Source organism: Venturia canescens, chromosome 7 (assembly GCF_019457755.1).
Source record: "Venturia canescens isolate UGA chromosome 7, ASM1945775v1, whole genome shotgun sequence".
In the NCBI taxonomy this organism is placed as follows: domain Eukaryota; kingdom Metazoa; phylum Arthropoda; class Insecta; order Hymenoptera; family Ichneumonidae; genus Venturia; species Venturia canescens.
Window position 1 is genome coordinate 1,427,319 of NC_057427.1, and position 23,115 is coordinate 1,450,433.

Consider the following 23,115-nt stretch of genomic DNA (forward strand, 5'->3'; position numbering starts at 1 on the left):
GATCGTTGTGGTACATACTTTATTTGCATCACGTACTACATATAGCTTGGCAGCAGAATAAAATGCTCGAGTGACCGAGGCGCAAAGAAGGGAGAAACTAAAAAAGTTAGAAGAGAAATTGCCAAGTCTCGTACACCGAATAATAGTCCCGTGAATGGCCGTATCCTCTCTGCGCCGATCGTCCGTTGAATAGTAAATGAGTATATTGGTACAAAGAGGCTCGTAAGTATGTTAGTACGCATACGAGATACGCGCACGTCTTACTTCGCGAACGCGTACGTTGCGTGTGGCTCGAGACAATCGTTCTGTTGTCGCATTTTTTTATATACATAGACACACCACGCTCTCACGACACACGAAAAAATTCCCCATGCAAAATCTCTCGCGGCAGCTCGCTCGTAGGCGCCGCACTCTTTGGCCATCTCAAATTGTCATCAACCAACAATCAACGCACCCGCGATCCCGAGCCTCGATGGCTTTCGCGGTTCGTATACAAGAGTTCACACCTAACGAATATATTAACGGATGAGGAGCGATTTAAATTCGCTGCGCCTGCACTCCTACGTGCAAACGCACGAAAAAACGCAATTGCTTTTTATTATCATTGTCGGTCCTGTAGAATGGACGCCACTCCTCGGACATGAGAAAATGGCCGCGACTCACACAACATAAATAAGTTACTCGGAGAGTTGCTTTCTTTTTTCTTCTAGTGTGCACTACGATTTAATTAACGACTCGTTTCACTAATGTGTTTTCGCGCCTACACAACTTGATGCACGTCGAAGACTTTTTGCGTCGGTTTATTTATGATTAACAATACATTTTCCAAAGCCCGAAACGCGAGTAGCTCGTACGACACGCACTTTGAAAGCGACAGGATTGTATATATATAGGGTGGCCGAACCGACAGACGCTAACAGGGCCATGAAATTCCGCGCACGGGCGATTTTTCGGGCATTTCTTTCTTTCATGACCGATCGATTTTCCTCCGTGGGCTACGGATGCGGGTTTGCATTTATATTTTTCATTTGTAATTAATGAAAAATTCATCAACGTGAAAATTCGAGGGCGATTTCGTACAGCTTCGCAGAATTGGAATGTCCCACTTTTGAGACGCGACGTAAAATTTTGAATTTCATACATGGAGGGTGAGTGACGCGGAGGCCAAGTTCGTGAATGGCATAAACTCTTTGGAGAAGCGAGGGAGTCGAATTTCCGGTCTACCGGGGCAAGTACGGACGTCAGAGTTCACCTTAAAACAATGTTATCGAGAAGACAACGGAAAAAGTAAAACTTTATTCAATTCTCTTAACAAGTGATATCTTCATAAATTTCCAGATTGAGTTAAGCTTGATGAATATTTATTCAGATTAGAAGAAAATTATCATCGTTGCCCGACTCTTCTGAAGGTAGCCTTTTTCTGCTGTTTTTTTTGCCAATAAATAATCATCTCGTTCTGTTTTATACGAGCAATGTGACCAGCTTTGCACAACTTAACACGGTGTATACGTTTGTGAGAAAATATCGTACTCTTTTTACATACTCTTACGAGCGTCATCGTTTATCGCGAATCGGGAATCGAATTGTTTGCCAAATCAATTGTAAAGGTCTCCAAAAATCGCAAGTCGTTCTCTTTTGAATCCTTTTCAACCCCGAAAACTCAAATCGATTACAAATTTTGAACTATAACGACGACATATCATGAGCCAAGTGCAGGATATAAACGTGGTGTGAATGAGATTTGATCTGAGTACATTACGAATAGATACATAAGAAATGATAAAAAATGATCGAAACTTCATTCAATTCCATGATCGGTTACGAGTTACGAGTTTCTTCGAATTACGTTCGAAAGATGAAGCGAGTATCATCCATGCGACTTACCCGCTCCAGATGCCAGTAGCTTGCAGGGGAAGCTGGATTATAAGAGACTCGGTCGGTATGGTATGCTTTGAAATCTTTGACGGCGCCACTGTACATCGATCACTGTAATAAACATGGTGGCGTGGAGTGGTCTGCTCCGTTCCGTAGGGCAAATTTTGTCCCGAGGAACTGGAATATTGGCCAAAAATTCGGCCCAAAATGGTAAGTAAGAATTTTGGAAGCATACTTGTTTTTTCAAACTATTGGTATTTGCAATTGTCACATTAAAACAGTGTATAATGGACTTTTGTTTTGTTACGCAATATTCGCAGTGTATGCGGGTAAACCACGAAGTACATGATTCTCGTTCGAATTGTGAAAAACGTTCCGTTTTCAAAATCAAAACAAAAATTTCGATTGACCCGATCCCTTTTATCCAACTATAAACCAACGATAATTTTGACAGATAGAAATTGAGAGCAGAGTTTTGTGGATAAATATGAAAATCAAATTTTGCAAATTTTGTTAATTATTTTATTGCTTATTGAGAATTTATAAATATTGCAGATCAAAGCTCTTTTGAAAAATTCAAACTTCCACTTGATGTCACACAGGAGACAATTCTTCAATATGTCAAATGTTTTCTGTACGGAGCTAGATTAACTTCTCTTAACTTTACGAGTCCATAAAAACACTGTCAAACAGTCAGCAAAAATGAGAACAATTGAAATACATTGACTTATTGATGTTCATGAGTGTTTGAGTAAACTTAATGGTCAAACTGTCTTCTAGTTCAACTGTGGATAATCTTGTGACAATATATTACTTTTCAAAGGCATCGTCCAGAAGCGTCTCATGTCGGAGCATCGCACGATGTCAATAGAGCCGAGCCGATGGCAATGGCATAAAACCAAAGATCTTTTACATTTATACACTCTGGTCGGGGCTATACCGTGCGTCATAACCATTATGCTGTCCCAGATCTTTGTTGGTCCTGCTGAACTCCAACCAATTCCAGAGGGATATGTACCTAAACCTTGGGAATATTATAGAGTAAGAAATGTCAATTCTATCTGCATATTTCCTAATCAAATTGACAAACATATTTAATAAAATTGAACCTGCTACCTTGCTTTTGCTTATGTGTTCAACAAACATTTTGGGGAATTTGAAAAACAACTTAGAATCTACTACACACGTTGCAATTTGAATTTGAACTTGCAAATATTTGTTTCACAGGACCCCATTTCCCGTTTCATAGCTCGTTACATATACAATCCTCCACAAATGGAATATGAGAAATATCTTCATTATTTGTGGGAAGAGTCAGAGCTGATAAAGATCAGAAGACTGGAAGCACAAATCCATGATCTTATGTATGAACGCAAAGATTACCGGGCGTACTATTATCAGCCATACGAGGGCAAGTACATAAGAAGCTCTTACAAATGGGAGGCTGATGCCAGGGATTTGTATAAGGGCTCTTAATGAGTAAATAATATCACATTGGAAGAGTTGTGGTTCACGTGAATCATCGTAATCAATCTTATATAACCTAAGAAGCTCCGATTTGCCTTGAAAAAAGGATATTACGCTATCTATCCAGACATAGTACTCGATAGATCAAAAAACTGTTATGGAAATGTGGGGCTCAATGAAAATTCAACAGCATTGTACAGTTATTGTGGAAAGGAACGAAGTAGTGTTAATAAAATCTTCTTGAACCTGATTCCGTCGTCGATGAGTCTTGAGTTTTCATTATTTGCAAGTTCTAGTTTGTGCTACGTACGACATTACCATTGAACGGTAAGAGTTCACTAACATATATGAAAATGAATTGATTTTTTATTCCAGCAGCTGCAGATATACCGACTGCGTTCCATTTTGCCAATAATTGGTACACGTTTTCGGTTGAAAAACGAAATTCCGTTGATTCGTGATAAATTTCGACCATGGACTTTGTGTTTTTCCAAGTTTTCGAATTTCCAAAATGTTTGTACGTCTTATTCTGCAATGATAATTTCAAGGTTATGGATCGCGAGTCTCGGCAGCTTCATAATATTCATATGGCAGTTTTGTATTTCAAAAACCACAGATTCCGTCAATTTTATTTTTTGAGAGCGTTAAAAAACATGAAAAAGGATAGTGAATGGAAGGGTTGAAAAAATATTAATTCATAGCCGCCATATTTCAAGTCCGAACTACGCGAGTTTTTGCTGGTTTTTATACCCAGTTTGCACGAAGGCTTGAAATTCGAATGTCAATTCTTTATTCCCGATACGGCGATCGCATACAAGAAATCTAATTCGAGCGATTGCATTCTATAAAAAAATGTAGAATTCTTCGATGAAGCTTTTCGCGCGCATAAAATTTACCCACGATGAGGAGCGTTAAAGCATTGCCATTTCAAGACGCAGAGAACACGTTATTGCATCCCGCCGCGATGATACGTTCGCCAATTCTGGCGATGACGCGATCGATCGTTCCGTCTCGATCGTCCGGACTATCTTTCTCCGTTCGTAACGCGTGTTGGGAGTTGGGACTGGGGTACGGTGGTCGTTGGGCCCGATGGACTGACGACGTACCGGTCGATCAAGGGCGGGGCGACATCTGGCGTCGAGAACAACCTTCAACGGCGAATACAAGGGGCGAATATTTCTGTCTGATTTCTGTTCTGTTACAGCGGCCTTTTCCTCCTACACACACACGCACACACACACACACGCGCGCGCGCGCGCGCATACACGCACCGACCACGGCAAGCGCGTGTGACTTGTTTGGTTTTTCTCGACAACGAAAAGGGTCCTCAAGGCCTCGTGGGACTGAACGTCTCGAGCGCCATCTCTAGGCGTTTTTGTGAGTCGTTCGTCTCGTACTCGGTCTTTGCAGCAGGTCCCTGATCTTCGACTCTAAGGATCGAGTCGCGGCGAGTCGGTCGAACAGTCTCGAGCCTCGCGCCGAACGTTAAAGATCGATCGGGAGTATCTTTGGTGCGGCGAGTGTCATCCTGCCGATAATATCAGAAAAAAGCGCGATAGTTTAATAACGAAACAAACGAAATTGTCATCGGGCGCCGGTGCATGCAAGTTAATCGACGAAATGTAACTGTGAGATGATGAAACAATGCTGAAAACGTATTTAACTGTGTTCCAAAAGTGATTGGATTAAAAAATACGAAATATTGGATATCAAACGAAAGTTTTTAAAAAACTTGATCGTAAGTTGGTGATTTTGGATTCGTAATAACATTGAAAAATATATTATTCGACACTGCATTGTCGAGGGGACAGTGTTAGAAAGTGGTATATTTTCATTTATTTGGAAAGAAGCTTTATCAACATCTATCACGATAGTAATACAAAAATTTCGAGCAAATATTTTTCTTTAACGCTAATGCGTAATTGCGCGAGAGCGAGGTTTCGTTTACGCGAGAAGTGAGTGCACGGATAATAAGCCTTCGCGCTAAATCGCATCAAGGTTGCATAATGGGTAGGGACAACGCGTACGGATCGCGATCGCCGTTTGGCAAATTGAGAACTGGCAATACCAAAACGGGCTCGGTTCGGCGGTAAACCGGCGGCTTAGCGTGCCAGCATTTTAATTTTTACGAATAAAGATATACAATCGAGGTGTAGTGCGGGGACCAGTTTTATCCTTCGGGCGTAAGCGAGAGGTTAAAAATAAAGAGGAATTGAAAGAAATCATATTAAGACCGGTCGATTAATGCGCAAGGAGCAAATGTAAAAGAGGTTAAAAAGGTGATATATTTGTGATTGTGTTATCGTCGTTTCCTCGAAGGGAGGAAAAACTTCTGAACGCACGACGCTCGCGTTTTTTCGATCGTATCTCCGTTTCTCGCACCTGCCATACTTCGAGCAAAATATATAAAATCGCCAAAATCATAATCGACTCATTTCACCGGGCGGGCTGGGTACAGGCCGCCATTTTATTCGCCAATTGTTTACCATCCCAAACAGAGCACCGTGTCGAACGAATTTTGGACTAAGGCGAGAGCGGCAGCGCTCAGAAACAATCACACAATCGTTTTTTCTTTTCGTGTTTTCATCTCCTAACGAGAATTCATGACTTATTCATGATCATCCCGACATCCATTTCTGGCTATCGGTGTATCGTCACGCATATTACCTCACGCGTACGTAATTATGCGTAGGTTATTAATACAATCTCTCGAGTTGTAACCTTGAAAGCATATTCATAGCTTCATTAGTCGCGCGATTCGAAAGGTCGTATAAATCTCGAAAGAAATTGAAATCTGAGGATGCCAATTACGTCGAACTTTTTCCCTCCTGACTTTTCAATCTACGATAATTATTTTTCGGGCTTGGGAGCAGGCAATTTTTTCTGGGATGTCAAGAAAAACCGTTTTTTCGAATTTCGTTAAAGTTGCTCGTGCTGAACTGGGAAAATTGTCGCACCAGGTGCCGAGAACAAAAGATTCGATGACGTTCCGGGTTCCACGGAGACTTTTTGAAAAAGGTGAAATTATATACCGGCGCAAATGTCAAGTCGCTGGGCGTATACGAACGGCTAAATTTCACCCCAAATTCCCGTATTCTCGAACGAATTGCAGGCTCGATTACCGCGGCCTCGGGAGAGGGGGATTCGCTGCTTCTCGTTTTCAACTGACCAGGTTCGTTCGTGCGCCAGCCAGCTCGGCTGTCATTAGCGCGGACTCTCTACAATCTCTATCGCTTTACATAACCTCAATTCGACGGGAAAACAGCCTCGCCGCGTTTCGCTTTCTTTCTTTTCTTCACGCGTCCTCCCGGTTCGTGGTAAATTGCTCATCTTCGGGCTCAACGAACCCTCGAAATTCTCGGTGAAAAAACGAATTTGAAAAACCGTAGAAATCTGCGGTACGCAACCTCGACGGTTGTAATTCTCGAATAACGATAATTGTGCGCGTGGGCCATCCTCGTTAGTTTTTCTTCTCGTTCGTAGCTGTAGCAGCGCATCGCCTTGCGCAACGAAAAACTGGCCCAAGGCTCGGCTGATCCGGCAAATAGCCAGTCCATACGGAGCATGAGGCTCAAACCGAGTCTCGAGTATTTCAGATCCGCACCTACGCTTTCTTTGCGTCTCTTTATGCGTCCGTGTGGTCGCCGAGTGAATTCGCAGGGTGACGATCGTGCGCGGCGTGGATGCGAGTCTTTCGAAAGGAGAGTCTCGCTCGCTCGCGTCGCTGTTTTTGTTTTTCTGGCGCCTGTTGCGGATCTCGCCAAATATGTATCTCCCAAGGTCACACAAATAACGAGCCTTTCCTCGTGCCATTGCGCGCGCGCGCGCTCTGAATTACGTAGATTTTTCACTTTAGAGGGAAGCGAGCTCCGACACTAACACGAAATTAATTTTTTCCAATTGTATTCGTACTTTCGTGATGTTTTTCGTCTCGCTGTCATTTGAATTCGTCTTGAAGAAATCGAGAAAGGGAAGACGTGCTTTTAGCTTGGAACCGACCCGCTTTATCTCGTAATCCGAACAGAGAGGACGTGGCCAAAGCTGGTGAAACTTTCATGGGTGTTTACCGAGCGGACGCGAGGCAGCGCGGCGTCTATTAAGGGGGGAGGATTCGCTGTCGAGGAATCCGATCGAAATCCTCGTTTCCAGTCGTTTAAAATTCGTAAAAAAATCTTGTTTTTTGTTTCCAACGTAATTAAGTGCGGGACCGTCGTAGATCCACCTTTTTTATAGTTTCTATAAACTCGAAGCGAATTAATCGCGGTCCGAGAGCCGAGGGAGAGCGTGACTTTCTGTTCGAGCGTCGATATCGCGGAGCCGGTGATTTGAACGAGCGATAGGAACCTCTCTCTCGCTGCTTCGTCCCCGCGTCGACGTCTCCGGTTGACCTTTAGACCGGTCACTTTCTTCTAGCGCGCGCTGGCACGATAGCCCTCGTCGCATCACGCAAATCTCAAATGGCACGAGGCTGGTCCCCCGTTTTTTTCTAACTCCCTCGTCTCCGCTTGACCGAAAAATGGTGGAAAAAATTGAGCGAGTATTTTTTTGTCCCGGAGATGAAGTCACGGTGGCCGCGAGGCTTACCGGGAAATCCGATGGAGCCGGTGGCCGCTCCCCCCCGCCGCCCGCGCCCTCCGACCTTGAATTTTATTATCGCTCCCCCGAGAGCGGCGTACCGAATACCGGTAACGGCCACTCGCGTCGCTGCTGGTGGAACGAGCCTCTAAAACGTATAATTAGAAGGCGCTCGGGTGCTAAAAACCCCACCGCGCGCCACATGTTTCATGTTTCCTGATGCTTTTATGGTGAAAAAATCCGATGCCCTCCGAACCGTGCACATGTTCGTAATAAAACACGTTGTGCTTCGTCCTCGATCTTTTTCTTTCGACCTGCGAATACGTCAGATTTGCGTTTCCGCGAGTCCAGTCGATCCGTTTCTTGCGTCGTCCGGAAAACGAATGAAAAAGGTGGATCCGCGGATACGAGGACCGCGTCGTAGTCGTCGTTGGAAAACCCTCAGCGACGAACCACTTAGATTTATACCGTTCGCCACGTTCGCTCGGTGCCATCGCACGAGTCCAACGAAATTAACGAAAATAACGTTTCTACTTGATCCATTTTTTATTTCACGATTCGTTGGAGAGTTCTTTCAGATCATTTCGTTGGACTCCAACGTTGCAAACTTCAGTGTCATACGAATTTAACGACACTGAAGTTTGCAACGTTGGAGTCCAACGAAGTGAAGGAAAAAAAACATTTGTAATTCACCAATTTGTTTATTTCCCGAAGTATCGGTGCAGGTTGAAAAAATACAAATTGCAAATTCGACAGGGAATGAAATTGGAGAATTGCTAGAATTATTGGAGAGTTTTTTTTATCATTTCGTTGGACTCCAACGTTGCAAACTTCAGCGTCATTATCGAAATTATCGAAAAAAACTCTCCAATAATTCCAGTAATTCTCCAATTTCGTTCCCTGCCGAATTTTTAATTCGCAGTTTTTCAAGCTGCATCGGCACACTTCGTGAAATAAAAAATTGGGGAATTACAAACGTTTTTTTCCTTCATTTCGTTGAACTCCAACGTTGGAAACTTCAGCGTCGTGGCATGACGCTAAAGCTTGCAACGTTGGAGTCCAAAGATATGATTTCAAAAAACTCTAATAATTATCATGATTCTCTACATTGAGAAAAACAAATCGTAGTTACAAGTAAATGTCTTTAGTTGATATTTTTGTTGCTTGATCCAACTAACATCAGCTTTCCACTAAATTTTTGTTTGCGTATATTACTAAACGAGTGAAACGAAATCTTTTGTTCGTCGAACTCGAAACGTTTGTTTATTTATAGTTAATTTACATGCACTTTTGTGATTATATTTATTTGAATATCAAGTATACCGAAGTATCTGAACGGTTTTGCTGAGAATCATAAATATTTATGACACGACGGTGACGTTTGCAACGTTTGAGTCCAACGAAATTAACGAAAATAACGTTTGTAATTGACCAATTTTTTATTTCACGATTCATAGTGTAGAACGAAAAAGTACGAATAGCAAATTAAGCAGGTAACGGAATTGGAGAATTACTGGAATCGTTGGGGAGTTTTTTCAGATCATTTCGTTGGACTCCAACGTTCGGTGTCATTTTATGAGGCTGAAGTTTTTTTGTCTGGTCAGTTCAATATGACCCAGAATTTATCTAATTATTTTGTGAAATTAAATAAATATTTTGTTGCGCGTATGGGACTAAATATTTTAGTTAAATTGAACGTTTTTTAACACCGATGCTATACGTGAAATAAATAATTGCTGAATTACGAATGTTTTTTTTCGTTCATTTCGTCGGACTCCAACGTTGCAAACTTCAGCGTCGTCCCCCGGGCGAATACGGGCTAGTTTTTTATGTCCGTTTTGAAATTCCGCGAGGTCGGATCTCGAGAAAAATTCTCCGAGTCGAGAGCCTCTTCCGCGGAGCGTTCTTAGTACTTTTTTTAATGCCTCCGCACCAGCATTATACGTTTTTATAACTTTTCTAATAAGTTAGCAAAAAATCTCGTATATCCCCTCGAGTACCTTTGTTTGTTCACACGGAGATGCTGAAAATAGTGGTAATTCGTTGAAAAATTGCGTTAGTCTCAGTCTGCAATGAGAATATCGGGAATTGAAAAATTTGCGTATTCCATAACGCGAGTGAGGTTTGGAGAGAAAAACGTGTGAGGCGATCGCTCTCGTAGCGGGGATTCGAACGAGATTATTTTTCGAGCCGTTCGCGAGATGAGTTGCGCCCCGTGATTCCGGCAAGGTCATCGCGTCCGGACGAATGATCGTCCGAGCGAGATGAGCTGATAATTGAACCCGTCGAATGAAAAAAGTGTTGAGTTTTCTCGATTTTTTCCTTCCCCAGCGATTCCTCGGGGGCGCAACGGGAATCGAGGGAATTTTGTCGCAGCGATTCGGGCTGTACGAAAAGTACGAAAATAATATTCCTCGTGGCGGGGCGCCCGAGGCCTCCGCGCGAAGCGAGCTTGCCAGAGTACGTCCCTGAGCGAGTGGCGTTTCTCAGCACGCGATCTCTCGCTCGCGAGCGCGCTCGGTCGAGCTCTCGATTCTCGGTGTTCCGTGAGGTTGAGCGCGAGAGGCGCAGAACGTCGCGGGATGTCGGTCCCCGCGCAGTATCCTGGTCCCACGCTCGGGACGCGGAGTCTCGGAATCGCGTTATTAGTGGAAGCGCGAGACTAGAGTCGAAGAGCGAGTGTCGCACAGGCTTCTTCTCGTATCTCGTCTCTCCTCCGGGCTCGTAATCGACCGGTTCAGTTTGATGAGCAGTGCCAAAAGTCCGAAAGGATTAAGAGAAGGAGGAGTGAACGGGTTTGCGCGATCGACGCTCCGCGCAGCGACGTATCCATCGCTTTCTCGTGCCCGCTCTCGCTACTATCTCAACCGAAAACGTGGCGCCCTCGCGGCACCGGAAGCGTTCCCGGTGAGCGCATGACCCGCAACGCCCAAAATCCACGCGAGAAACCTCCGATTCTTTACGAGCCGTTTCTCAGAGGATTCGCTGCCCTTTGTGCGGTTCAGGCGCGCTCCGTTCCTCGCAGTCTCGTATTCCCCCAGTTTCGAATCTCCTTTCCAACTCCTCCGCGTTTAAATATTCACAAAACCCCCATATTTTCGTTGATTCGATGCAACGAGAAGGAAAAAAGCGTTACGAAAGACCGTTACACGTATGTTTATCGATGTAGAGAAACGCCAAGAATTCCACGAGCCGCTTATTAATCAAGACTTTCCCTTTTTTTAGCCATGGACTGGCGGGGTGCCACGCTGACGTTACTACTGGTGAGTAAACGCTCGATCCGTTATATATCTCTTGCCGCGCTGTGACGCGTCTCAAAACATCCATTATCTAAACACGTATATCGAAGCACGAGGATACGGATATGGGGCTCTCGGCGTTATCAATTGAATTATCAAGGGCACGCGCGACCCGAACGAATTTATGAATGAGCCTTCTTCGACGAGCGCGCTCGGGAAAGCCGCGGGGTTCCTCTCCTCCCGAGCCTGTGAGCGGGGCCGCCGTTCCTCCTCGCTTTTCAGGTATTTTTTCAGGAAATGGGCGCGCTTCGGGCGATCAGAGGGAAAACAGTGCGTTTGTAGCGACACCGGAGCTCGTTGAATCGCGCGGAAAGTCTTGTAGAAATCTCGGCGCACTTGGAGCCCGCGAGGGGACTCGGCGAGTGGGCAAATCCGGTGATAAGAGCGGTCGCAGCATTCGGGCTTTCGATTCGTCCCTCTCCTCTCGATATTCGATACATGCATGTGCGTACACCGACGTTACGGAGGTGCTGAACGGACCCACTTTCTACCGCGCTCTCGATTTCTTTCGATATCACGCTCGCACCAACACGCGTCGTGTCCGTAATACCCATCGTGGTCGCTCGTGTATACGGCGCTCAGGAATTCTGAGCGCGAGAGGGAGAGAGCCAGCAGAGTCTTATGCAATTCTTTGTTTGCGCGATCCGGGGAACGAGAGTTGCCTAAAAAGTTGGAAAACTCCGAGTCCGCGCCCGCTAAATTTTCCGCTTTTCACTGGCGAACTCGGCTCGTCTTCGTTTTTTGTTTTACCTTGACACGGCGCTTGTGCCGGGCGGCGAGCACGTGCACCTGGCGGAGGAGCAACCGCGCCATTTAGTTACGAACAGCCGGTGTCTAATCGCAGCGCGCGAACCCATTCGAAAAGCAGCAATTTACAATTGTGCAACGTTTAATAAACGTTTATTACGTTAAACTTGAAGGGGGCGATGGGTCGGAGAGGTGTGCGCACAATAACAGCACGCCGGTTGTTCGCGGGGCATTTTATCCCCGTGTTAAGTTTACTCCGACTCCCGAGCCTGATCGCGGAAAGTTGAAAACTTGTTTGATCGGCTTATCGTACAGCGAACGGCGGGCCTTATTTTTATGTAACGGTATTTAAATAACTCTGGAATTTCGTCGTTCCTTTCCTGCGTGTGTGTACAAAGTTTGTAAGAAACCCGCGAGTGCTGGAGATATTCCGACGAGGCAAGGAAAACAAGACAATCTGTTTGTACAGCCGTGTTGCGTTGTAAAAGCCACGCCCACTTTTACCTCGTATTCTTTTAAACATATCGGCATATGATCCTCTGTGAACCAGCAACGTCGAGCCTGCGACTTGCCTTCTCTCTCTCTCCTTTTCCGAGTCCCCCGCATCCACGTTTCACTCTCGTAGCTCGAGGGCTCCCTCCTCTAAATCATTCGAGCCTTCCACTCGCCGCTCTATTATTCTCTCATTCCTACATTGTGTACCGGAAATTTAATATGTACCAAACGATCTTAGGAATATAAACGAATCTTTATTCCAGTGGATTAGTTCGAGAAACGAGTTCCTCTTCTTCTGCTACAATTTAGTGCGTTACACGCTGAATAACGAGCCTCCTCTTTACGACTCTGCTCAAAAACAACGCTGCCCCGAACAGCTCAAATTTGCAAAATCGATACAATTGTTATGTAATTTTAATGAACGAGGTAGAAACTTTTTTATTCGAGTTACATTGATTTTCGTTATTTAGAAATATTAGCGTAGAAAATTGTAACAAAACTGTTTTATTTTCGTATAAATATGAATATAAATTGTTAGTTTCTGCTTTCAGTCATATTACACCTTTAATAAAATAGTTTTTCTCAAAACGATATTTCGTAGTTACATCTTTGTACAACGTGATACTCGTCAATTATATTATTTCGATTGTGACTTATCTTAATTCGTGACGATGTGCCCCTCGTTGGCTCTTTCTTTGCTCCAAGACCTCCAGTCTCCTTTCGATGTTTGCATAATCGGGAAAATGGTTTGCCAGTCCAATGATATTTTCGTTCTTCTGTGTCGTTGGTCGGATGACGGTCGCGGAGCGAAAGAGGACGGTCAACGAGAGTGCGAATCTCCTCAACGAGGGGGGAGAAAAGTTTTGACGTCCATGTAAATGTCTATGTTACAAAATATCATAAATTCGAGTGCATCTCGCACGCGTATTGAAAGGTGCGTATATAATCGTGCGCTACTTTTCGTGGCCCTCGTTACTGTATTTTGGAGCAGGGATGGTGGAGCTATTCGTATTATTCATTCGTGAAATTTCGGCTCGCTGCGAACTCATATAATTCAAATCAACAGGGCTGTTACACGATGCTGAAGTTTGCAACGTTGGAGTCCAACGAAATGATGTAAAAAAAGCCTCCAATAATTCCCAATTCTTCAATTTCGTTTCCCGTCGAATTTGCCATTCGTAGTTTTTCAAGCTGCACCGATACTTCGTGAAATAAAAAATGAGTGAATCAAAAATGTTTTTTTCCTCCATTTCGTTGGACTCCAACGTTGCAAACTTCACCGTCGTGCTGTTACACAATGCAAGATGGCTTTTTCGTCATTGAGAATCCGTGTCATCCGCCTAGACACGTTGAAGAGTAGAGACGTTGTTCATGCATAAAATAAAAATCTTTGGAGTGGAAATTTGATCGAGTAGACTTGTAAGAGCCGAGTTGAGTTGCAGCACGTCAACAATTCTACTCTCAGTAAATATATTCAACAACTCTTCTAAATACATGTTTAAGAAGCGGAGTTGTTATCGGGTAGAGCTGTGATGAGTAAGGTTATACAAAGCTGCTAGTTAACAACTCTTTCGGTAGCCATTCTCGACAGTAGCAACTCCTCAAGAGCATGGATCAGTCGTATATCGCAGCTGCCAGTGCGAGAAAGATAGCTGCGAATTTCGAAATCGAAATTCTTCGACACGGTTTAACCGGTTAAAAAAAGGCTCCGTCAGTCGATTTTTTCCGTCGTCCATGACGCTGAAGTTTTCAACGTTGGAGTCCAACGAAATTATCGCCAAATTTGCGATTCGTAGTTTTTCAAGCTGCATCAACGATTCGCGAAATAAAAAATTGGTTAATTACAAACATTTTTTTCGTTCATTTCGTTGGCCTCCAACGTTGGAAACTTCAGCGTTGTCCATCGTCCTGCAATCGGGCAAACTGTTTCGAAGAATTTAGACTCCGAACATTCCAAGTGAGATTAGTCGACTCAATCATCGCGGATCCACGTAGAGAACGTCTATCCCCCTTAAAGATTAACTCCGGTGTGACACTCAATCCGCAATATCTCTGCTCATGACGATTTTAGAACATATCTCATCATCAGTAGGAATATTGTAGATTATGGATTTTAGAGACAGAGTTGTTTTCGAGAAGAGGCGTAAAGAGGATGGTTGTTACTCTGCCCGTTACGGGATCACGAGGCTGAAGTTTGCGACGTCGTAGTCCAACGAGACGAGTCTCAAAAAATATTAGTAATTGCGCAATTTTTTATTTCACGAGGTATCGGTGCAGCTTGAAAAGCTGCGAATTGCAAATTCGGCAGGGAACGAAATCGGAAAATTAGTGGAATTATTGGAGGCTCTTTTTAGATCATTTCGTTGAGTCCAACGTTGCAAATTTCGGCGTTATACACGATCGGTGATGTCTCTATGAGCGCCGCATTTTCGGTTCTCCGTTCGTTGCTATAACAATCGATGGGACGAAAAAGAGTTTTATTCGAGGAAAATGCACCGTCTTCCCTCTGGCCACGGACGAGTATCTCGATCGAAAGGAATTCGGCTATTCCCGAGAGAGTTCGCCCGCTCCCGATGATTGTATCGGCGAGGAAAATAGGTGAGAAAATTCGTAGAGGAGCTGCGTGGCGTACGAGCGTTGACGGTTGGCCACAGTGCGGGGACCTTTCTCGTGGCAAGCAGCGCGGCAAACTATCAGTCAACGGCGTGCGCTAAACAATGGGTGGAAAAGAGCGGAGCCATATACGCGGTTAACGAATGTGGGCGACTTTCTAACGTGGCGAATTCTCTCCGCGTGTTCTCAACGACTCAACACGCGCGCGCGCGTAGCCTCCCGCCGACGTGTCTCTCATTCAGGCACGCTCGTAATGAAATCTCGAAGAGAACTGCGTGCCCGACCGAAAGAGTTCGCCCCGCGAGCAGCGTTTCTTTTTTCAGTCGAGAATAGCGCGGTTTCGTGCCAAGAAAAGAAAAGCTAAAACAACGATTTTCAGAAATTCCAGGCCGGACGATCGCCTCCAGCGGGTTTACAATCCGCAATAATAACAATTTTTGTCCAACGAGAAAACAAAAAATGGAAAAACCTTCCGCCCCGGCGAATCCTGGAAAGCAAAGGAAACGAATGTTCAAAGCGAGACGAATAAAGTGCGAGCGCTTGCTCGTAAATTTTCCCGACGCAGCGGTGTCTCCGTGTCTCGTATTCGTTACACCGGAGAAAATAAGGAGGAAAGGCGCAAGGGTTGAGGGTTCCCGAGCCCACGCGCGCTCACCAAGCCGTATGGTCGCGTCCGCGGCCGCTACTCCGCGGCAAAAGTGACGTCATTCGCGCGAGCGTGCCCACACACGCGAGAAATTGGATTCGCAGAAAGAATTACGTCGCGCGGATATCACTGCGGGCGGTCCTGATTCAGAATCCAACGCGGAGACTCGTACCCACGCGCGATCCTGCTGAATCCGACGCTCGCTCGCGAATTCATCCAACTAAAATTTCATCGCCGATCGGTCGGAGTCGAGCGATTTTTTCATTTAGCTCCTTCCCTCCGCGTTCGAATCGTCGCTTTTCGATAAACTTCTCGCAACTTCGAGTTAAGGAAGTTTAGGCTGTACAGTCATTTTTTTTACCCAAAAGTTATGATCTGTACCTTTCAAAAGTTAGGCCAGTTTACGGTTTGCCAATGTCGCATGCACTTTAAAGAAAAATTGGGGAAAATAAGACGAAAAACTGGTGAAAGCTCAGTCGAAAACACGAACGGTGACGATCCTGCCTCAAAAAACTGCACGGGAAACAGATCATCGTTAATATAATCTCAGCAAATCTCCTAATAAATCTGAAAAAAATATGACGCTGAAGTTTCCAACGTTGAAGTCCAACGAAATGATCGAAAAAACTCTCCAATAATTCCAGTAATTCTCCTATTTTGTTCCCTGCCAAATTTGCGATTCGTAGTTTTTCAAGCTGCACCAACGATTCGTGAAATAAAAAATTGGTGAATTACAAACTTTTTTTTCGTTCATTTCGTTGAACTCCAACGTTGGGAACTTCAGCGTCGTAAAAAAATTGACATTATTCAGCAAGCCTTGCTCATGTTCCCCAAAACATTTCATACTTTTAGCATCATTTTTAACGGAGATATCACCGAATGTTTCTTGACTTCCATAAGCTTACATGTTATTTGGCCCAAATTGTTTATTATTGATTTTTCTCAGCAACGACGCTCCTAAACTGTCTGAAAATTTAACTGATTTTTTTTAATACTTCACTTTATAAGATGCAATCGGTTTAAAAGCGTCATCATTTTCGCATTCTAATGCCACAACTTCCTTAAAACGCACCGACATCGAAAGTCACTCGCGCCTGCGTGCCCACCGAGAGATACAGCGCGGCGGCGACTCTTCTTCGCGATGCGTTTGACCTTACAAGGCGATGGAATCCATTCGGTACGAAACGCTCACCCTCGATCTTGCGATCAGAGTCTATACACAATCCCACGACGCCTCCTTTTACACAATCCCAATGAATCGGAGTGCAGTGCGCAAGGCGCACTTTTTCACGCTACGTCAGCTCGACCAATGACGCCGAAGTTCGCAACGCTCGAGTCCAACGAAATGATCTAAATAAACTCCCCAATTTCAGTAATTCTACAATTCTCTTACCCGCTTAATTTGCAATTCGAAGTTTTTCCCATTATTCGTGAAATAAAAAATTGGTGAATTACAAACGTTATTTTCCTTAAGGATGCGTGAAATCTTGTGACGATTTTTTAATGGTAAATAATATTTAAGTTCGTTTCATTACGCAAAAGATTTTATGCAGAGTTATTAAGGAGGGTGGATCGCGACGATACAATGTCGCCATGCTAAACCACGTTAAATACATTAAAAATTTCAAAATGATAATAATTTAATCAAATTTGGTAAATGTATTCTTTAAATATATATAAGAAGATATACATTTTTTTAGATTTTTCTACCACATGGCTCTCGAGTAATTGAACACTAAAGTTCACCTGTATAAGCATAATAGAGTTTACATATATACAGTTATACATCTCGTGCATAAGAACTTGGATTTAACGCTCAATTATTCGATAACCATATGTGGTAAAAAAATTGAAAAAAATTGTATTTGTATACTCGATGTCAAAGAATGTTATCACCAAATTTGATCAAATTCTGATTATTTTGATTTCGTGATCAACCCTCCTTAAGAAGACTCGGTAGTGCAGTGTGAAAAGTTTACGTCTGACAACATCGGACGTAGTCAGTTGACAACTGAGGCTAGAGCTTGCCATAACCTAGAAAAAGTTCCATAAAGTATTGTACAGATTATTGCATGTGAATTTATAGGTTGTGCGACGTTGCCACAACTTCACGGGGTTATGAAATTCTGAGTTTCCGTGAGCATTTGTCGTCTTTAACTTCATATTTCTGATTAAAATGTTCGTTGACCCTCTTTTTTCCAACGAACCATTAGAATCCTCAGGGCTCAATGCATATAATAGACTTTTTTTACGATTGACGTGTCATATAAAAATACATGAAATTTTGAGTTGTACAGGCTTCGAAGTCATTGTGGCTATAGGTGACACGTGAAATTGTGTTTGACTAAGAATATTTCGATTAAACAGTCGTTAAGAGACCTTGAAATTTCACAGAAATGAAGTATCAAGCTTGGACTGTAGCACACAAAAAAACTAGAGCGCCATCTGAAATGGAGCCGAGTGCTCGTACATCCTTAATTTCGTTGCAAATTCATCTTCGTTATTTCTACGACACTGAAGTTCAAAGCCCAACGAAATGAATCTCAAAAAACATTTGTGACCAATATTTTTTTTATTTTATGAAGTTCCAATGCAGCTTGAAAAACTACAATTTGCAAATTCGTCAGGTAACGAAATTGGAGAATTACTGGAATTATTCGAGGCTGCTTTTTTTACATCATCTCGTTGGACTCGAACGCGTTGCAAACTTCAGCGTCATCCTTTCGTTTTGTTTGCCCCTTCCCCCTCTTTCTTTCATCAATGGATTTGGAAAGACCGTGATCGTAACGTAGATTTCGACGAACTGTTATTAAAGGGCGCGTTTCCGAGTCATTGACCCCTTCCTCGATGCATCTCAACTGAAAGTCTGTGCCGGTTGAAAATAAAAGTGCTTAGACGCGCTCAAGATTGATGGGAAGAGGGACAGAGAAACCCGCGATGCAGTCAATGCCCTTCCCTCTTGGATTACCACCGATTCTGGTAAAGCAGTTATTCAGGTTTGTTACCGACGCCTCCCGGAGTTGCCGCGAGGAGATGCTTCCTCAGCATCGACGCATCGCTCGATCGACTTTAAGGGGGAAAAAAAGTATCGCGCGCGCATCAATGCCGTTAACGATGATCCTTTCTTTCGATCGTCCTCGACGCGTAACGAGAGCAAATCACTCTCGTGTGTAGTCACGATCGGAGCACATTCCCATGTAACCGTGCTGTTTCGAGTCGTCGAACGACACGTTTCAAAGTGTCACCGCGCGGCGGGACGGGAGCGATCGGTGAAAGTAGAATCTGACAACGAGCCTGAATAACGGTGACCATTTTTGGCACCTTTTCCGAGCCTCGGTTTCAATGCCCTTGCCTCGATTCTTAACACTCTCACGCAGTCGTTGACGTAACTCTCGACCGAATTACTTCAAACTGACCTCGCTCGGATGCGTAACAATTTTTTTTATCAAACGGAAGCTCTTGATAAATCATTCCTGTCGAATCTGCTACTTTCATCGATTTCATCGCCGACTCATCGATTAAAAATCACCATCAGCTTGGTACGGGTGCGTTGAACGATTGAAAAGAGACTTTCAAACAGGAAATTTTTAAAAAAATATATGTCGCGCAGAAAAATCTGAGGAATCGATTAAAAAAAAAGTTTTTGAGATATTGCAGGTTAAAGTTGTACGGTTTCTCCATCTGAACACACGGTGATACGGTTAAGAAACAAATGTAGACGTGGCGCAACGAAAGTGGAGCTAATTCTTTGAAAAATACCAGTGAAAATGTCTCACCGTGGAGATTTGCATTCATCAGTTGACGATTTTGCAAAACTATTGTTTTTAATATTTTCTCACGTTAATAAAATAAGCTTTGATTTAAATTCACTAACAATACTTTCAATCGGTACATCGAACTTGGTCTAAAAGCGTTTTCAAAATTTATCACTCATTCGACTACGCAGTGTCTTAAAATGTGAACGATTCTTGGCGCGTATAAAGTCAGCTCGATTTCTGTAAATAAAAAAAGTCGTCGTTCGACCACAGCTCCCCCACCCCCGGCTGCAAACTCCCGCTTGCAGCGAATGTTGAATAATAAATTTCATTCGTTCGAATCTTGTTGACGGTATTCCACGCTTTTATGCCGAACCATGACCGTTCAATTTTCCGAAAACTATCGCTTCGAGTCTTTGTTTGTTTATGTAGTTGAACCGGACAAAGAGACTTGCGTCGACGAGTAAAAGCGGAGCGAGAGAGTTAAACTATTTAACGATCAGCAAGTTGCGTAGTATCGAAGTTTCAGCGAGCGCGTATATCGGCTTTCAACTCGCGGCGCCCACGAGAAAGAACAGCGAGTATGAAACTGAAGTATGAGGCGGTCGAGTGGGCCGATTGCCCTTGACTCGATTACCAGCTGGCTCTATTATACCTCCACTCTATTAATCTATGCGCGTATGATTGTTACGTATATACGAAGCGGTGCGCTCGCGGATCATCGTGACAATCCGGGTCTACGAGACCGCGACCGGTTGCTCGTGCGGAAAAACGCGAATTATCGCGCCTTCGGGGATCGCAGCGACGCGCGAGCACCTTTCAAGAAAGACCTCGGCTGTCTTCATCTCAATAATTTTCTTCGAAAGATCCGTGCTTTGGGCTCGCTAAAATCGGTCGAAAGTTGTGCGACAGGTTCGCCAAATATATGCGCACACTTCGATCGCACTTTCCCCATTTCGAAACTCGGGGCCGCTTGAACACACGATGCGCGGGAGAGCGAAATTTGATTGAGCGCAGCATCTCGAGTGTTCTGGAGGTTTCATTAAATCTCGGGTACCCCGATGTGTGCCAACAGCCGAGAGCGATCTTGTCATAATCCGCGACTCTTTGTTCCGCGTGGGAAATTAAATATTAAATTTGCTGCTAAATCCTGGCGGTTTCGACCAAGCTCAATATGATATATGAGCTTTCAGGCTTTTTTCTGTCCAAGAGTCGTGTACGGAGTGACGTAAGCCGACGACACGTTTGCCGTATTTATCGTGAGGGGTTTGCCGTACCGGAATCTTCTCCCCATTGATCTCGCGCGCCCGCGCAAACGCGCGCTGGAGTGCTCCATTCGGACGAGACTGCGGGAGGCCCCTTAATCTGGGTCAGCGCAAGACGCGTCATAAACTACGTTTTGGTGAGACGTTAACGCGTACAAGTGTACAAAAAATGTGGTCGCATTCGTTTCGAGTACGAAACGGTACGCGGCATTGCGAAATATTGTAATTCTTGATGCAACGCACGCGCACATCGATCCTCCAATCCGGACAAGCTCGCACGATGATGTTCACGATGCTAGGAATAAAATGAAAAGTGAAGAGAGCTCTTTTTCACGAGGTCGGAGATGACGCTAGAAAAAATGGTTTCTCGCTGTGTCGTCATCGATTTCCTTCGTCTCGTTACGACGCTATGAAATCATATGACCAATTGAGGCGACTCGTTTCTTTTCTGTTACGCTCCCGGCCTCCGTATCGGATATAACTCGTTTTCGAAGAATATATATGGTCGTTCGGCGACGACTCCGGTTTTTTTTTTCCCAATAACACGCATAGAATCGTTCGTTGTATATTGACGCGCGCTCCAGTTACCGGCGGATTATCCGTACACACGTTTCGTCTTATTTACAGAGATTTTTTTGTCGATACGAAATGCTTGATTCGCGCATTAAAAAATCTTATTATGATCCGTTTACGTTTAGTATTATCGTTTATACATTAAATGAGGATTTCTTGATGTTTGTTATTTTAGGTGACGCTGGCCAGGCACGAGACGACACACGCAGCTCAAATACCTCCACTTCCTACGTGTAAGTTGAAATCATATTTTACAATTGCATTTATTTTTCTGTACGTCCGATGTTTTTATATTGGTCGATTTTTGTCGATTGGTAAGAATGGAGCTCAGTTTATTTTGGTACAGCGCAAAGATCTCTAAAATCGTATCTAAAGTTGTATTATATTACATTTCCACTCGTCGTTTGAAGAGATTGATCATATGCGCCTGTCTCGTCATTCACTCTTTCGATAATTCTCTTACATGATATTCTTAAGATAGTTCGTGCACGAAACGATGCTCTTAAAAAAGTCTTGAAATTTAGACAGAGTTTAAATAGGTTTAAAATTTAAAGGGTTCGTTTTATTGGTTGTTGAGACAAATGTGTTCAAAAATATGAAGAAAAATACACAGGATTACAGGGACTACACGTAAAATATCGTTTATCTTCCCATATAACGAATGAACGCTTCTTACGAATATGAAAAACGTACCCAATAACAATGAAGTATACAATGGAGGTCTGGGAAAAAATTCGAGACGATTGTCTTATTAGTAATAATAAGATATGTTACGTTAAAGATCGAACGAAATTGGCAATGAGCACTCGTGCAACCTCACATTTGCTTATTTCGGCATTTTGTTTCTTCTTGGCTTGGCCCATTGCTGTCGTAGCCTTCTGTCTTTTTATTAACACTTTTTTCTTTATCCATTTTCCTTCGTGTTTGCTCTCTAAAGCGATTTTTTACGTAAAAACTAAAGTGTATTTTAGCCAGGGACGAATAAAATTTCGGATTCAGACGGTGTTGGATCCCCGATTAATTAATGGCTTTTAATTTCATTTGCCAAAGGATAAGTAGGAAAAATTTATTTACAATTTCGAGTTAATGACTCTGACGTTAATTTAAAGTGATTATATTCTTAATTAGGGAGTAAAAATCGATCCAATTTGGACACCCATAAAATACGATTCTTCGGGCTGCAATGAGTTTTTAATATTTTTTTTCTCTCTCATACTATTTTAAAGCGTTGAACCGCAGTAATATTTCATGGACATTCGAGGTCGCTTCGCGACAGGATTTTGTACCGACAGCAGCTCGTTCGTCGGTTCAGACGAGACTAGATTTTTTGTTCCATCGAGCAGAGTCTCATTTCGCTTTATCCTCGATGACGTCGTGCGCGTTTTTGGGAAAAAAATGCTGATGGCGATATTTGTATGCGAAGATACCCAAAGTGTTGCGCAGACAAAAACTTGTTCTATCAATGCCAAAGTATGTCCGCGAAAAGTAGTTCTTCGCTGGATGTTTCGTGCAAAGCGCGAAGGTTCACAGTCCGAGGACGACTCGCGGCGAGCTGTAAAAATAGTTTATGATCGTAAGGATGGTTTGGTCGTCGTTCGATGATCGAAATTCAGTCGAAGGAAAAGCGTCAGGATAGAAACTTTGGAAAAACCTTGCGCGCAGCTCGCTCTCAAACTTTGTCCGCGGAAATCGGTAAATGAATAAAAAAATGACTTTTTACCGTCGCCGTCGTCTTTTAGGAAAAGCATGAAAATGAGAGAGCTGCTTCGAGAAAGGCCATTTCTTCGGAGGGTCGGCGAGAAAAA

The 23,115-nt window shown here is 43.6% G+C and overlaps 2 protein-coding genes across 2 annotated transcripts in view; both read left to right on the plus strand.

Annotated features, from left to right (window-relative positions):
• Positions 1 to 1,934: 1,934 nt before the first annotated feature.
• ND-SGDH (NADH dehydrogenase (ubiquinone) SGDH subunit) lies at positions 1,935 to 3,592 on the plus strand. Its single transcript, XM_043424919.1, has 3 exons — positions 1,935 to 2,085; positions 2,699 to 2,916; positions 3,103 to 3,592. Exons 1-3 carry the CDS (start codon positions 1,998 to 2,000, stop codon positions 3,349 to 3,351), a joined length of 555 nt encoding a protein of 184 aa, XP_043280854.1. The 5' UTR covers positions 1,935 to 1,997; the 3' UTR covers positions 3,352 to 3,592.
• Positions 3,593 to 4,781: 1,189 nt separating this feature from the next.
• Positions 4,782 to 23,115, plus strand: part of pio (piopio) — a 58,416-nt gene continuing 40,082 nt past the window's right edge. Inside the window, exons 1-3 of the mRNA XM_043425197.1 lie at positions 4,782 to 5,080; positions 11,143 to 11,180; positions 21,486 to 21,543. Of these exons, the coding sequence (XP_043281132.1) occupies positions 11,145 to 11,180; positions 21,486 to 21,543 (94 nt within the window). The 5' untranslated portion in view covers positions 4,782 to 5,080; positions 11,143 to 11,144. The remainder of the gene's footprint in view (positions 5,081 to 11,142; positions 11,181 to 21,485; positions 21,544 to 23,115) is intronic.

Excerpts from the sequence above, each read along its gene's own strand:
- ND-SGDH (XM_043424919.1), top strand. The coding sequence starts at position 1,998 with ATGGTGGCGTGGAGTGGTCTGCTCCGTTCCGTAGGGCAAATTTTGTCC. Across the intron at positions 2,086-2,698 it reads CAAAAATTCGGCCCAAAATG|GCATCGTCCAGAAGCGTCTC; the intron begins GTAAGTAAGAAT and ends TACTTTTCAAAG. Across the intron at positions 2,917-3,102 it reads AACCTTGGGAATATTATAGA|GACCCCATTTCCCGTTTCAT; the intron begins GTAAGAAATGTC and ends TTTGTTTCACAG.